This window comes from Myripristis murdjan, chromosome 16 (assembly GCF_902150065.1).
Source record: "Myripristis murdjan chromosome 16, fMyrMur1.1, whole genome shotgun sequence".
Classification (NCBI taxonomy): Eukaryota; Metazoa; Chordata; class Actinopteri; order Holocentriformes; family Holocentridae; genus Myripristis; species Myripristis murdjan.
The window spans coordinates 28779766-28796986 of NC_043995.1; the positions used below are offsets into that span (position 1 = coordinate 28779766).

General features: G+C 42.4%; 1 protein-coding gene across 2 annotated transcripts; it reads left to right on the forward strand.

The window, feature by feature from the left end:
* Positions 1 to 59: 59 nt before the first annotated feature.
* On the forward strand, positions 60 to 12697 carry herpud2 (HERPUD family member 2). Of its 2 annotated transcripts, none has more exons than XM_030072309.1 (9): positions 60 to 151; positions 2897 to 3287; positions 5716 to 5793; positions 6120 to 6239; positions 8069 to 8214; positions 8494 to 8619; positions 9239 to 9580; positions 10753 to 10864; positions 11771 to 12697. In XM_030072309.1, exons 2-9 carry the CDS (start codon positions 3141 to 3143, stop codon positions 11954 to 11956), a joined length of 1257 nt encoding a protein of 418 aa, XP_029928169.1. In that variant the 5' UTR covers positions 60 to 151; positions 2897 to 3140; the 3' UTR covers positions 11957 to 12697. The 2 variants fall into 2 exon arrangements, with proteins under 2 accessions (XP_029928169.1, XP_029928170.1); XM_030072310.1 differs by having other exon boundaries at positions 6120 to 6233.
* The last annotated feature ends 4524 nt before the right edge of the window (positions 12698 to 17221 follow it).

Sequence of the window (17221 nt, forward strand, 5' to 3'; positions counted from 1 at the left end):
AAATGTCTATCATTGATTATTTATCAGAGTGGATCGATCAGCTGTAGTACACCAGAGAGTGATGACGTCGCTTCCGCTTGTTTCACCCGACATTACAACAACAAGCTGGTCGGTCGACTTGAGAGGAGGAGGCAGAACTACACATCACCAGGTAAATTAAAGATATCTATGACAATATATTAATCGCGATGTCAGCACGAAACTGGGCAAAGTTAACGGAGTTATTAGGCGGCGTTGTCACGGCAACGGAAGATATGCCGGACATTCTATCCGGATTCCTTGTCGGGGCGAGCGAAGCTAAGTGTTAGCAGAGAAGCTAACGTTAACCTGGCGACAAGACCAGGCTCAAAATGCAGTCAGCGTTAACCCGACCGGGCTGTTTTACTTTCCCTTGTCATCTACTGTGCCGTGTTTACCTATAGGTTTATCGGTCTCCCGTTCGTTTTCTGAATTTGAGGGTTATTTGTGACAGTAAGCGGCGTTATTAGTGAGCCGCCGGGGCCGCTGGGTTAACCTAGCTCGACTTGAAAAGGGTAACGTCAGTAGTTTTGACAGTTATCGGTAAAGATGATGCAACGCGGCAGGTGTCAGGAAGTGTGAACTTACCCACCCTGTCAGCCCAACTTTCGGTCAAGGTTCTAGTTTCTGTTCTTGTATCAGCCACATAGTCTCTGCTCACTGATCACCACAGTGCATTACATTTACTGACTGCTACCCTAAAGTTTTGCACCGGTATGTCTGCTGCCACCAGTGCTTAGACCTGTCTAATACAGAGGAGGTATTAATGCAATTCTGAAACCAGTACTTATTAGATAAATAGATAGATAGATAGATAGATAGATAGATAGATAGATAGATACTTTATTCATCCCGCAGGAAATTCACATTTTTTCAGCAGTACCCACAGATTACAGATTAAGTAAATAAAAAATAAAAATAAAGAATAAGATCTAAGTACAACAGAATAAGATCTGAGTACAACAGAATAACCTAAGTACAACCCAGTGTGCAAAAAGCAATGTGCAACAAGAAAAAAAAAACAAAACAAAACAGAAAAAAACGTGTGCATGGGTGTATAAAATGTGCATAGAGGTAGGTCAATGTGCAAATTTAGAAGAAATATACAGTATACACATGATAAATAGCAGTAAGCAATATAAACACTATAAACAAGGATTATAAAAAGATAGAAATATGAACAATTTAAACAGAAGTATTAACAGTTCAAACAGCAGTGGAAAATAAACCTAACCTGAAGAGCAGCAGTGGAAAATAAACCTAACCTGAAGAAATAATACAACAATAATAATGATGATAATAATGCTTTGTTTGCACAGCACCTGTTCTTGTTCTACTGAACAAAACAAGAGAATAAATAAAAACTGGCTAATTATGTGCGATAAACCCAGACAATCAATTGAAAAAACAAACATCATACAAAAAAAAAAAAACAAATGCCAGAAAGTTATATAAAAGTTGGAGAGAAAACAAAGGAGGATATAGAAACAGCAAAGCTGGTAGAGACAAAGGGAGACATAAAATGCAAAACAATGTAGGACATAAAAACAATAAAATATGTAAAACAAAAAAAGCAATAAAAGTATAAATCAAGGTAAGGGTGACAATTAGGTGAAAGCAATGTTCAATAAAAGTTTTTACTCGTCATTTTAAAATGTTCAGAGTCTGTCTCTCCTTGTCTTGGGGAATTCCATAATTTTGGTGCAAAGTGAAAGAAGGCTGAGCCGCTGATTTTCTCATTTCTGCAAAATGGCAGCAGAGGATCTAAGAGGCCATGAAGGATTGTAAAATGACACACAGCTTTTTTTTTTTCTTCCACAAAAAACAGTGTGTTACCGGTGTTTGTGAATACAGTTGGCATGTCTGCTAAGTTACAAGTCACACTGATATACAACAGCCCTCGTATTGTATGACCTTGTTCCTCTCATGCTGCCTGATCTGTGAATCATATTTTGGGTGATATATTAGTGACAGTAGCTGGTGAATCTCGGAATGGGCCAGTGTGGCTGGGATAATGTCTTAAATTACTTTTGTCTGTAATGCAGTGATGTAATGTGTTTCTGCTCTTAAATTAAGTAATCACTTTACAGTAACTAATCACAGAATTATGTTGTTAATTACATAAGTTCTTCAGTTATCTGTGTAGTGTGTGGCTATAGACAAAAAAATCATCAGAAGTGCCTCTCATGCACGCTTGTGCCTGACCTCTCATGACTTTGGCTAGAGTTTGTGTGGGAGATCAGATAAAAATGGCAGAGCAGTCTACAACTTTTCAGGGGTGAGAGAAGATATGAACGTTACTTCCCAGTTGTTGCATGAAAGGAGAAGAATGTGACAGGAAAGTGCAAACTGTTGCCCTGGCCAGAAACAACTATCCAATGCTGTGAACACAGTTTCAAATCTCTCCAAGCACCTGCAAGGCTCTCCAAGCTGAGTGTATGTTGACCCCAAACAAGTAGCCAGTTTGACTTTGGCATGTAACAAAAACAACAGGCTTGCAGCATCGTACCAAGAAGGGGAAATGTTGCCTGTTTCTGCAGTAGTATCATTAGCTTTTATATTGTTAACTGGCACTGGTTACGTGACAATGCATCTCAGGTGATGTACACCAAAGTAACGTAACGAGTAGTGTAACAAATGGCTAAATAAGTAAAGTGATGCATTAGTTGTTTTTTTTTGTTTGTTTGTTTTTTGTTATTGTTTTTTTTTTTTTTTTTTTTAATGTGTAACGACTGCAGAACTGGAATGGACCAGCCTGTCTGGTGTAGAGCGTTTCACTTCCCATGCATCAGAGCAAGTGCCGACGGTTGCTATGACATGTGAGACATAGGTTTAAGAGACAAAGCCCTTTTCCAACCTCTGCTTCTCTTTTCACCAGAAACCCAACAATTGTGACCACAGGAGGCGTCCTCACTTAGCACTCTGCACACGCTCCCCCACCAATGACACAGCTGTTGTAGAGGGGAAGCCCCCAACCACTGCAGGGACTGGTTTAAGTGGTATGCGGAGGTCAGAATGAAGAGGATTTGATTGAATCTTCCCCTCAGGTGAGCCCTGAGTTCCGATAGTAAGCTCTCTTGAGCTTAGGTTCTTCAGAGCCCGCTCCTGTAGTAATATGAACCATGGACTCTGGGGCAGTTGACAGTCCTGTCACCTTGGTCATCAAGGCCCCCAACCAGAAGTACGACGACCAGACTATAAACTGCTTCCTCAACTGGACCGTGGAGAGATTGAAGAGCCACATCGCCAACGTATACCCCAGCAAGCCGGTAAATAGTTGTTATTTTTTGTTTTGTTTTGTTTTGTTTTTCTGTCTTTTGGTCACGTTAGTACTTGATTTTGGGATGGAGTTGTAGAAACTGTTTTCTGGGGTTGGCTAGAAGGTTAGATAAGGGAGACTGTCCTTCAACAACTACCATCTGTATGCTTGTACATGATTGCTGCTCCATTGTTGGTTGTACTGGATGTCTGCCATCAAGATGCAAATATGTGGAACAGCATGAACGTGAAGCAGGGTGGAGCCACAAGAGAACATACATGCTCAGTAAACCTTTCCCCGACACATTACAAGCTTGAAAAACTGTTGGCTTTCCAGTTAGTCACTGAGGTGCTGCAATGCCGGTGAAATTAATTGACATAGTGCCATTGGTATTGGCTGTGTAACCCAGAGTATATACTGGATAAACCTGGTCAGTGATAGATGGTGCATAAGGCTGTACTGACTAAACACTGATCCTAACTAGAAGTGCAGATCTCCGCCAGGCGTGTCTGGGGGCATATGGGTGGCAAACAAGAACTGCAGGGCAGGTTGTTGGTCATGTTGACCAAAATGTTGCTCAGTGTATCCGCCGTAAGTGATCATTTAAAGGTGAGAAAAAAGCAAGAAAGTATGCAAGATTATCTGCAGACAGATAGATGCACACACAAACAGGTACACACAACCAAACACATGGTCCCCTCCAGGCTGCTGCTTGGCAGAGATAACAAACAAGCTTTAAGAGGTGTATATTTTCTCCTGGTTGTGTGGTGTTGGGCCATGTCCAACTGCTCTTTGTGTTACTGCTTCTGCCTATATGGTATTACATTCATTTATATGTCTTTGAGAGTCAGGAGTGCAGTTGTCCTTTGCCAAAATGTACCTAAAATATGAGATGTGCTTGAACGCTACTGGTAAAAAGAGAATGTCAACACCAAAGTGTATGTGATGTAAAATTCAGAGCAATGTTATACATACAATGCTGAGTTGACACAAAAGTGGGAACAAAGACATTTTGCTTTATACTGATATCATTAAATTAAATTCCTCTAAAATTTGCATCATAAGCTGTAGTATGAACCATCTTCTTTGTCTAACAAAACAGGTTCTTTTTTTTATCATGCAGCTGTAGACTTTAAAAGAAAAATTCAGGTTAATCGGGTTTAGGGATTTCTCTTCTCTACACCTGGGTGCTATCAAACTCCTCATGGTATTGTAAAAATAATTTTCTACAAATCACGCCACCTTATCGAGCAGCCTCAGAATCATAAAAGGAAGTAAATGTGGTGTTGTGAAAACAGTATATATCTTCACATCTTGAGTTTCAGGAAGTAAGAACCCTGGACAAAAAAAAATGAAAATAAATATCCTCTTGAGGTTTCCTCTTTGATTTGTCTGTATTGAGGGAATTCAGGGCAGAGGTGAAAACACAGAGCAATACTGTGTAACCATAGCAGCAAGTGCGGTGTGCTAAAATCAGGGTCGTGTTCACGGGCTGACTGTAATTTCACCTGGAGAGGCGTCCAAGTTAAAGGCCATGTTCAGAGTACCTTCCCAGCTCTCAGACTAAACATGCAGTTCTCCCTTTACAAAGGCATAAACTTGAGATATTTCTCTTCCAGTGTTGGATCTTTGCAAAACTCAATACGACGTTGCTCATCTGCAACCATACATTTGTCTACACTGTGAACGTAAAGTAACCACAGAAATTTCTAAACAAGGTGTTTTAAAGGAGAGGTGAAAGCAGTGGTGTGTTCTGGAAAGTTTGGAGACATGGGGCTACATGGAACACACCACCATGTTGGAGGAATGACAGCAAAACTAAGACTGTAAACCGTGAAACGAATATTGCTGCCAGTCCATAGGAATAGGGCCTTTTTTTTTAGTTCTGTCGTTTGTTGTCATTCCTCTATTTTTGTGGCATGGCACCCATAAAAATTACCCAACAGGCCTCTGTTGAAGAGAGAAGAAGGCCTTGTGAAAAGTGGAGGACATGATTTTACATTGCTGATGTTGCTGTCAACTATAACTTAATCTAGCCCTTTGGCTTTTTGGTTTCATACAGTGAATATAACAGTTGTACTCAATTTTTTATTGTAAATGTTCTGTGTGAGTGTTTTTTATTGCCCAGTGATGGATTTTCATTGTATTTACATATTTGCACTTATCTTGCTGTAGAGCCAATTGTCAAGCTGCCTGGGGCACTGCAGCCAAATACATGTAAAGGAAGGGCTTCAAGCTACAGGATCAAAGTCTCAGAGGGGGAAATTTGCAATTCCAAATTTGCAAAGGATTTTTTGCCAGATGTTTTCTAGAAGCGAAAGATATCTCTGGGGCCACATTTAGCACCTTCATCCGCCTCACCGTGAAGAAACAGCTCATGTATTCTTGTGAGACAGTTTAGGCTCGTCAGTCTAACCCTGTGACTGTTTGCTTTCAAGTCGTCCAAAGACCAGCGGCTGGTGTACTCAGGGAGGCTGCTCCAAGATCACCTGCAGCTCAGAGACGTGCTCAGAAAGGTAAGAGCTTGCTGTAGTGTGTGTGTGTGTGTGTGTGTGTTTGTGTGTGTGTGTGTGCAACCACAGAGAAACTGAAAGAGACAGGTTGGACAACAGTAGCTTATCTGATGCAGTTTAACAACAAAGGGTGGCATTGTGTCTGTATTCTGGCCTTTTCCATACTAATCCTCTTTGTCTGCCTCTGTCTCTGTTTCTTGCTTTGTCACCCTCTGCTCTGTTGCTGCCACCTCCTCCTCCTCCTCCTTCTCCTTCTGTTTCTCTTCCTCTCATACTGCCCGCTCCAATCCTGGCTGCCTCGTCCCGACTGTCTCCTTTCTGTCCCACAGCAGGATGAATACCACATGATGCACCTAGTGTGTGCCTCCCGGAGCCCTCCAGGCTCACCCATGCCTCGTAGCCCCTCCACGGCTGAGCCAGCTGCCTCTGGCTCCAGCTCCAGCTCCAGCGTGAGTAGGCCAGCACACAATGCTCATAACCTGCTCCTCTTTCTCTGGCTTCTCCAAGAGCAGAAACAGGGTATTGATATTTTTTTTCTCTCAGGGTTTGATGAAGCTTCTCTAGAGTTTCTCCTGGGGCCTCGACAGAGCCTCTCTGTGGCTTGCAGAAGGTCTTTCCCATCCATGGTCTGGGAAATATGGGTGTAAAAGTTGCTTTGTTACACTGTCGGTCTCTGCCTGCATTAGCCTTGCAGCATTCCTGCACATTAGCATTCTTGTTACAAATTGTTAGCATATTAATTTCATTGTGGTCTGATATTTAGAGCTTGCACAAATGGGACCTCTGTGTAACTGTGTGACTTTATCAGATAAACGGTCAGGCTGGCCGAGCAGCTTAGCAGGCCACGGCATTCAAGTGAATATGCCAGTAAAACTAGCATGGCCTCCAGGCTCAGCGTAGCCTTTGCAGATATAAAGTGGATAGATGGCTTGCTGTTTTGGCCAAGTCTCTGCTCTGTGCTTTAGCAAATGCAGGAATCTCATGTGGAGTGGAACGTCATAATGTGAAAGTTAAGCACTGTATACGTTACAGAAAGGATTATTAATAGTAGTGTGTATTGTAAAGTAGTGTTAGTAGCAAAAGTCTGGTTAACAACAGTTGATTGAAACTGGGGGATGTTTACTGGATGATGGAATATCCTGTTGAGCTTTTTTGAGGTGTTGTGGCCTAATTCAAGAAAACAGTGGTAAGGAACTTGATATCCCCAATGACCTGCATACACCCACCCTCAAAGTAAGAGAAAGGAGCAGGTCAGTGTGTCTGCCTTTTTCATGATCCTGTAGATTTATGATGGCACAGCCTGATCTTTCCTGCGGTCCACATTTGCATCGGCTTTATGTGGGCTTTTGTGATGACAGTGTCCTCACACAGATCAACCCCGAAGACGACCTTGAGACAAAATGTCCCACGCTTCGTTAGATATGGGCTGTCTTTGTGGCATTGGGATTGGGACAACCAATTACAGTCACCGTTTATCATGCCGCAGTGTGTTCTGGGAGTTTTATTCTGGGTGTTCTGCCATTGCTGGAGGATAGCGGTTCATTGAGTCATTTAGTTACAAACAAACCCGTTCATTTTTAAACTGCAGTTGAACCTCAAAAGACTTAACATAAACCAAACACAAGGTAGTCTCCAATATCAGTAACTGTTTTGTTTTATTTATTTCCTCATATTGCTCCTTGGCCTCCTTTGTGTGCTTTTCCCTGTATAAACAGTTTTTGTGCGTTCTTTGTACCTAGGTGACTGAAAAACCTGACAAATCTATTGATGAGTGGAATAAAACCAATGTATATGGCATCTGCAAGCCTAACGTAAACAAAAAACATTGCCCTTTAACAATGGCGGCACTATCCCACAATGCAGTTGTAATATGGCCAGGTCTAGCCGTGCTATCAGTCTTTGTACTCATGGGACTCTGAGGCACATTTGATTTAAAACCATTAACTCGCACATTTAGAAAGAAATGTTTGACTAAGCATGAGAACTTGCTGCCCTGACTGTTTTAGTACACCTGCACTAAGTGTAACAGGTGAGTGTTTTGTACTCACTGGTGTTTTGATAACTCAGACAAGTGTTACCCGGTTTGACAGGTTGGTGATGTCAGGATCTTCTGTATCAGTTTTTTTCAGGCTGTTTGAGAAGTCAATATCAAGGTGGGAAGTCAGAGTTTGTCATATAATAAAACAAGGAGCATATATAGATTCATGTGTAGATTCTCTGTGAAATGCAGCGTTGCACTCAGGCATGTTGTGATTGGTGTTCACATCTTGTCACTCAGAGTTCGGACAGTGCTGGCTCCGCCTCCCCTGCCAACACACCAAATCAGGACAGTCAGCCGGCAGCGTCCTCCTCTTCCTCTGTCCCAGGAAGTTATGATGGGCTGAGGTATCGTGGTGGTTTCCCCGCTGCTGCTGTCCCACAGTGGTAAGTCACTGATGTAGGGCTGGGAAATGATACTCATTTACAGTCACATTTTAGGAATTTCATTAAGCTAAAATCACAGCTGCAGCACCCAGATGATGGATCAAACAAATGCTCTTAAAAATGTTATTGATATTTGTAGAGGAATTTGGAATATTTGCTTGGAGAAATACAAGCTAGGCAGAAAATGTGTTTTATTTCCATTAGTGTTTATGTTCCATGCACCTTATGTGTTAATATTTAACATGAATATGATAGTATAACTTATTTCTCCTTCCTCAGGCCGGATGGAGCACAGGTTCCTTTACAAGGTGGCCTGCCTGCCAATGTGCCCCCCCACCCCATGTACATGCCCATGCAAATGCTGTGGTGGCAGCAGATGTACGCCCGCCACTACTACATGCAATAGTAAGTAAGAGCAGTGTGTATATACTGTAGACAGCTGGGGCAGGTGACACTGTGATCCAGAGGAGAACATCTTTTGTCACTGGTACAACATCAGTGTGATGCATCTAATGCTTGACATCTTCAAGAGGAATGTGGTGTAAAAAATTATAATATCGACTACGTTGAATGCGAAGATTACAGTTATTTGGTTTGCTGAGGATAAAATTTTAGTTTGGGGTGAAGTTCAATCAGCTAACTTCCTATGAGGAAATTATTTTGTGTTTGATGTTTGTAAGATAACATAGGGATGTTCTTCAGAGCAAGCACAACTGCAAGTGGTGCATCAGTATTCCTTTAATGTTAGTGGTGTACAGTCCTGCCCGATGGAAGATTAGGCAAACTGTCACTACAACCAAACAGTGCAGCAGCTGATGTCACCATACGTCCGTCTCTGTCTACTTGAGGATATGCTAATCAATGAAATTAGGTGGTGTAGTGGTTGTAATCAAAGCCTGCAGACTCTTGCATGATTGTAGTTTTTGTTGTCGTTTTGAGTTATTGTGCCTATGTCTAAATATTTTTATTTTCTATTTCCTCTTCTCCTCATTTTCTCCCTCTCCTCATCTTGTCTTAATGTCAGTCAAGCAGCAGTGGCCGCCTCTCAGCCTCCCTCTGCCGCCACTCCCTCTCCTCCCAGCTCCTCCCCCTCGCTGCGTCAACCCGCCCAGCCCAACGAAGCTGTGCAGCCCCCACTGGGACCTAACCCCGCCCCCAACCCCGTACCGGAGAACCAGCCGGTCAACCCCAACATCCAGATGAACGCACAAGGCGGGGCGGTGCTGAACGAAGATGAGCTGAACCGTGATTGGCTGGACTGGCTGTACACAGTGTCGCGCGCCGGCGTGCTGCTCAGCATCGTCTACTTCTACTCCTCCTTCAGCCGCTTCGTCATGGTGGTCGGCGCCATGCTGCTGGTCTACCTGTGAGTCTGAGCCCCTGCTGCGTGATACTGGCAGAAAAATCATGTAGCAGTTGTCATGCTGAATGTTACAGTATGAGTGTTGATACATGAATACACAACTTTTCAGAATATATCTGTTTCAGCAGTTGTGGTAAAAATGAAATAGCTCTGTGACTGCAAAATTTGTGCACACCAACATTTTTCAGGGAAATACCTTTTCTTTTGGTAGTTATCAGTTTTGCAGTTGTGATTATTTTTTTTTTATAAATTGTACAGCCCTAATATTAACAAGGAGACAGTGTAAGTTTACACAAACAAAACAACCTCATATCTCTTAGTGGTGGGAATCATCAGTGTTTTCACTAATTGGTTTAATCACAGTTGTTGGGTTGCAATTCAGTTTAGTCATGATTCTTCGATTAATCTCAATTCACCTATTACCTGCCATATATATGTTACTGGTTTGATCAGTCTGTTAACATCATTTTTAAAATAAAATCATGCCAGACAAAGTCCAGCTGAGTTTGAGACATTTGCCAGTAAACGCCAGGAGGGTGTTTTTTACTGTGATGCTGGGTGTGATGACTGTGCAGTAGACTACAGATGCAGCCAATGCTATAATGTCCTTTATGTAGCAATTATCATCTGTTCTGCAAAGTTTTCTTCAAAGCAGTGTAGATACTGTACATGAGAATTACACGGATCACAGGCTGTCTTTCTAGTGACCACAAAGGTTTGCATAGTGGCACTCAAGCATGGCCAGCCGTGTTCTCAGGAAATTCTCAGCAGTGTTGTTTAACTTGTGAGAGAGATGACACAGCATGTAGTGTAGAAGAAAGGAGAGAAAAATAAAGAAAGAAACACAAAAATAGAGCTAAGATAAGACTTGATCATGTTGTAGTAACAGTCGATTAAAGTTCAAAGGTCTTGACAGAGGCAGTGATACTGCCCGATCTGGCTCAGGAAACTAATGTCACTTGACTTTCTCACCTTAACCACATCCAGTGCACTTTACTGTAGGCTATATGCATTTATTACCAAGGCCAGTTTTCAGCGGCAGTCTTTGATGCAGTTTATGATATCTAAAAAGAGCTTCACCTTATTATTTTACACTTGTGAATTTGTACCCCCAATACTTCTGTCAGTGCTTTTAATTTTGAAAATATATCCATTGTCTGTTTTTGTCCCCTCAGGCACCAGGCCGGCTGGTTTCCCTTCAGACCAGAACAACAGAACCACAGAGGAGGGGAACAGGGCGGGGCTGCCCAGGACGAGGCAGAGAGACACCAGGACTTACAGGAAATCGTGAGTGACACCCCAGTCAGTCAGCTAGCCGTATCTTTAGCCTCAGGCGGCTCTCGTGGGCGTCAAACCTGAAAACTTCCCTGTTACATGAGATCTCTCTGTCCACTCAGCCTCCCTGCTTGTCTGTCTTATCTGCTCATTCTCTGAGGCAGACAGATAAATCCAGTTTGTTTAACCAAATCTGATCTTCAAGCTACCAACAATGTAATTTACAATGAGCAGATGATTTGTGCGCTTAGACATCATAATCATTTGCTGTTTTGACACTGGTTGTCATGGTGATAACGGAGACATACACATGTTGACTGATGGCAGAACTTCACTACTTCCCATCACATTACCGTCAGTGTCATGTCACTGTGGCACTCTACCGCCTCCACAGAGCACGTTCAGCTGTGGCGTGAAGAACAGCATCTGTGCTGTATTCATTAGTATGGGGAGTTATAGCTTTAGTATTTTTTTATTTATAAAGAAATCCTTACTCATTTGCCACATTCGTCATCCACATTCCCAATTTATCATGTGAATACAACCTGAACAGTTCACTATTTCCAGAAACAAGTACAAGCAATGTCAGCAGTCAAATTGTCTGATTCAGACTGCAGTAGCCTGCAGCCAGAAACTACTGCTGAGCATTGGTAGATTGTTTTATTATTATGTCTTTTGGGGGTGACTTTTTTCACTTTCAAAAATGTATTAAATTAAACATCATAGTGGTTTATTTTAGGATTTAATTAGTGAGTAAACACACCACAGAAGCATTCACTGTCAACTTTAGCTCTTTTTAGCTCACCACTGATAATTAGAGCATAGCAGTTTTTGTGCCAATAATGCCATGTTCTGTATGAACATGGAATTATTGCTCCCTGATCTCCAATCACTCTGACCTTCCCTGTCTCTGCCCAGGAGCGGCTGATGGACGAGGGCATGGATGACGAGGACAGCGGAGAGGAAGGAGGCGGAGGCCCGGAGGACCAGGCCCAGGCCGTCGCTGCGCTCCCACAGCCAGGCTTCCTTACCTCCGCCTGGTCCTTCATTAGCACCTTCTTCACCTCGCTGATCCCCGAAGGACGGCCCCACCCTGCCAACTAGACCAACCCCACCCATCTCCAAACACCCCCAAATACCCCGTTCGCTCCTACCATTCGTTCCCTGTCAGACCCTGTTTCCACCCTCCTCTTACCTGTCCTAAATACCCCTCTAAACCATCTCCAAATACCCCACCACTCACCTGAGACTGTCCTGTATTCCCAGTCACCCAGCTACGAACCTCCAACATGCTGCCAACTAACGGACTCATATTTCCATGGGGCTACACTGAAGTTTTAGAGGCGGAGCAGTGCGTGTGTCTGTTCTGAAGGGGGTGGGTGAATAAAGTAACAAATATATAGACAAAAAATTCATGCCACGCCGTGTTAATGGAGTTAATGCTTCAGCAGCAAAATATGTCTCCCCCTCTGTCATTGATCATGTAAACTCATTCAGATGTAGTGAGAGCCCCCAGAGGGAGTTGTCTTCCATTTTAAAAAGTGATAAGGTTGTGGTTTTGAAACTTCACCATATAAGGAATGTGGCTCAAAACATTTTAAAAAAAATAACCAAACAGTAATCTCTCTAAAATGAGTGAGAGATGAGTGTCGAAAGCAGACAATGAATATCCACATCCCTAATAATGTCATGTATGCACATGATGTGCATATAGATATTGCAGCAACTGAAGCACATTGTTTTCCCTTTGTGTATTTGAACATTATCTATTTACACATGTAAGTATATGCATCTATAATTCCTGAATATATGCCTTTTTTGAATAAAAGACTTGTTGCGGTTTGACTTGTGAGCTGTGTTTTACCTATGATGTATTCTGTAGTTCTTTTAATGTCCTGCAGGTGGTGGTATTAACACACCTGTTCAAATGGCTGAGAGTTGAGAAGCAGTGAAGGCAGGGTTTACTTTAACCTCATTGTATAGGGCCTTCAGAAGTAGTTTCTGTCATCCCTTTGTTTGATTACCATATTTCTAAATGGAAAATAAGTGCACAGTACATCTAAACTAGCACTGACCAACCAGAGCTCAAGGATGGTAGTGACACCCCAAACTTTCTGCATTGGTTCCTATGGCCCATTTTATTTATGTGCTTTTATTCTCAGAGTGGATTTCTTTCTTCAGTCATGGACATGATGTGATTGCTTCAACTATCAAATCATGATTCTCTGTATTAGCAATAATAATAATGACGATAGACATTATTTATATAGCACCTTTCATACAAGAAATGCAGCTCAAAGTGCTTTACAATACAGAAATTACACACAGGAGTGTTTCACATAAATAGACATGCAATGACTATAACAGCAGGGTTAGAATGCCATAAGTGTTGTATCATAAAATGGAAAATCAGTGTGCTTTTCTTACATAATGTATCCTCATTTATCGAAAATGAGGAACAAAACAAAAATGTCAATTTTTTTTTTTTTTAAACCTTTATTAAACAAGCTAAGATTTTTTAAGCATGTGAGGCTGTTGTCCAGAAACACCCTGCAGCCTGTCCTCAGTCAGATCCAGGCATTAACCACAGCCTGTACCATGAGCACTGAGCAGCTCCCGTAGAGCAACTGGACTGTCAGTGTCTTGCTCAAGGGCTCCTCAGCAGTAGTTGTGGGAAGTTCAAGTGTGTCTCATTCACTTCAGCTGCCCACGTTTTCCCAGCCATGACTTGAAGTTGTAAGTCTGCAGTTGAAACAATGCATTGCTAAAATTATAGGATATGACTGTCATTATTACAGTAAAATGTTCTCACACTTTACTGGAGGACGACGACTCTGTTGACCTGAGTGGATGTCTTTCATCAAAGCAGACTTTTTTGCACTACTGAAATCATTGAACTTTTGTTTTAAACGAGGCTCAACACAGTGGATTTTTTTCCCAGTTTCCCAGTTAAAGTTCAAGTAGTCACTGGCAGCATGTTGCTCCCTTTTACATGCACAGGCTCAGGCCGTCCTGCCACTGGACTCTCAGATAGAGAGGTGAGTGGGGAAGCGGTTCAGACAGCGATGCACTTCAGAGAGTCCTCCAAAACCCCCTAATCGAATGACCATGGATTTTTGTGTAGTTGGTCGTAGAAGGCCCAATTAATTATGCATGACAGCGGCTTGACGGCCATTTGATTTAGTTACGCGCACCCCCTCTGAGCAGCCGATCCAATCAGGTTACAATCCCCTTCCCTCCCCCCCGCAGCTCTGGGGGAAGGTTAGACTCCCCTTATCAGAGACAGAGATTTCTTTAAGATGGTGTTTGGGGCCTTGTAGGACATTTCATCATCATAATAAGTCCTTGTTATGCAGCCGGCTCTCTCCCGTTTCCCTGCTATCAGGCCTCGTTGTCTTTGGAGAGGCAGCAGTTGGGCTGGACACCTGCCACGGGGCAGAGAGGAGATAGACAGCGAGACAGAGTTTATTGGGTAAGCAGAGCAAGATGCCGAGGGGAGATAGACTGAGAAGATATGTGACACCTACAGAGACGGGATGGTGATGCACTGCAGCACCTGCTCTTGATAAAGGATTAAAGGATCAAGGTTTCATGCACAAAGCTTTATCACATGCTTTCATACTCAGGAGATTGTTAGGCAATATTATGTTGCATGTCCAGTGGACTTATATACTGCAAATGCATCTTTTGGTCAGCAAAATCCCTTTAACTCACTAAACCGCCTTAAATACATTAGGATGTGTTGTGATTTGATTGGTTCCTACAAGTTTAAATTCATTTATTCATTTGTAAGTCCTACTTGAGATTCGCTAAAACGTTGTAGTGCAATAATGGTTTCGAGCCATTAAAGAATGCACCTCACTGAGCAAATTTCTTGAGTGTTCCTGGGATATTTAATTTAAACTAGACTTTACAGAATGGACTTTTCCTGTGGCGCTGTTAAAAATGCTACGTCCCTTTCAAATCTTTCTCAGAGTCTCATAAATGTCAGACGTGGCTCTTGACAAGAGACTGGTAAACCACAAAAGTTCTCTGTTTGTCAGACTATATTTAGCTGAACTAAATACAATCGTGGAACTCAAAATCACCACGCTTGAGCAGAAATCTAACCCCGGTGAGATTGGCTAGATCCGCATCTGTCAGGAAGTCCTGTCCTCTGTCTGTTCTTACCTCCCTTTGAAAGGTGCATTTCCTCTAAAACAACTTTTCCACCGTTTGGTCGCAGATTTTACATTTCATCACAAACTCTTCCCTGTATTTATGTCCTTTGTCCTCCCTGATGCACTTTGTGACCTGTTTGTTAAAAGCGCTTTATCAGTAAATTTGACTTGGCACATCTTGTCAGGGGAGATTGTGGTGGATGAAACTCTCGACCTGCAGATAAAACATCCATTAAGTGGCTTGTCTGGGGCTTTTCCATGCCCTTCACCTATTAGCATATTGTTAGCCATTTGCAGATGGTACAGCGATGGATGCGCGCGGCCGTAACCCAGCCAGTCACCACGCCATAAAGAACAACCTCTCACTCTAGTGCTGTGCTAAATGCTGTGTCCGACATTGTAATGCACGCCGGCTGTCCTCCGCCAGACAATTCAAATGACCGCTAAAAGCCCGGGGGAAGGAAAAAAGGGCCAAAATGCAAAATTGATTGAAATGACATTAGATTCAGCTCATGCTCCTCACTGTGTAAATTATGCCTGTGATGCCCCAAAATGGACTCTTTGGCCTGACTGTTAGCTCCAATTTGTTTGGCCATACCTCACGGTGGCTTGTCTGCCCTTCCCCTATCCCTTTAATCCAATCACAGCCGCAGTGGATGTTATTTATTTGTTTATTTATTTATTTTCAAAGGATGTAACTGATTCTTATCAGGGTAGAAGTGGGGCCCTCTTCCTGGTGAAACGGTGACTAACGTCCAGCCATCGATCCGTCGGTTTGTCTGCGGTGGCGGGTGATAGTTCTGGTGATAGACGCATGTGTTTGTGAGTTTACATGTATGTGTGTGTGGACTACAGTCAATAGTGATAGTAGATATGGGTGTGTTTGTTTTTTTTTTTTTTAGGGTGTAGAGGCTGTAAGTGAATATGCAGCTCAGGGTGACGCAGAACAACCCTGATTTATATGCAGATTATCATTTGCTGATTGCTTTGCCTTGAGATTTTTTTTCTTCTCAGAGAAATTTGAACCAACTTGGCAGAACGCAGATCTCAGGCCAGTGCATGCTGTTGGTTGCTTATAATGATGGTGATTCATAAACTGAAGCTTATTCTACTGTTTCACTTAAAGACATGCCAGTTAAATTCCTAAAATGTAAATGCAAAAATAACACAGCTCTGCTCTTTGATGCTTTATGCGTTTCCATGCCCCGATTTACTCAAAATCTACAATACATCATTGCACAAGATCGATTTTGACAAAGAGCAGCAGTACTTAGAGTTATGTTTGAATTAATAATTTAACAATATAGAGCATTTGGATGGAACCTCTGTATCCTTGTGCTTTAACAGTGAGCGCTGCTGTGTGTACCCAGTGAGAGCCTGAAGTTTATCCTTTAATGACAGACAGCCACTCGAGCTACACAAGTTTTTCACGAGTCAAGATTTATATGTAAATATACATTCAAGCTAATCACAAAGTTGGGCTCGAGTAGAGAAGGGTCTCCCCATATCTTTGCTCAGTTTGCTATAATGAAATTCAGTGTTTGGTATGGACACAACATCCCAACATCTGCAGGACAATGACAAATCAAAACTTACAAACTTTCTCTTAAACAGCGCTGAGCAAGTGCTCCATCCGGTAAAAACTGGATTCACCACAGTTAAATATTTGTTCCTCTCATCTTGTTGGGTTTCCTTTGCTTTTGCTTTTCCTTTCCTCACAGACCAGCCAGGCTGATAAACATGAGTGTGCTGTGTGCAGTTTACAGATGTCATGTTACAGGATTTCTGAGCATTTAAGTCAAGTTTTCAAACAGCTGTCTTAATTGCCTTTTGGAGCCACAGATGAACTCAGGCACAAATTCTCACTTAACCTTACCTCCAGCTTTCATTTTGCCAGAAATTCATACTCAGTGGATGTTTTTGGTCCAGTCAGCAAGCACTTATTGATAGGATTTCAGATTCTCCAAGTTAATCTGTTCACTCAACACTGACACCACAGTGCCATGAGAGTCAGGAGGCTTCTCCAGCTCTGTTAACGTGGAGTCAGACACCAGGACTATTCATCTAGCGGCCCGTGGGACAAAGACGGCCCTTTTGGTTTATTTCTGAGAGTAAATCAGGCTTGCATCAGTTATAGAGTATGATAAATAAATTAACATTGGCTACTGTTAGTCTGATCGATGGCGTTTTACTAGATTCACCCTGCTCT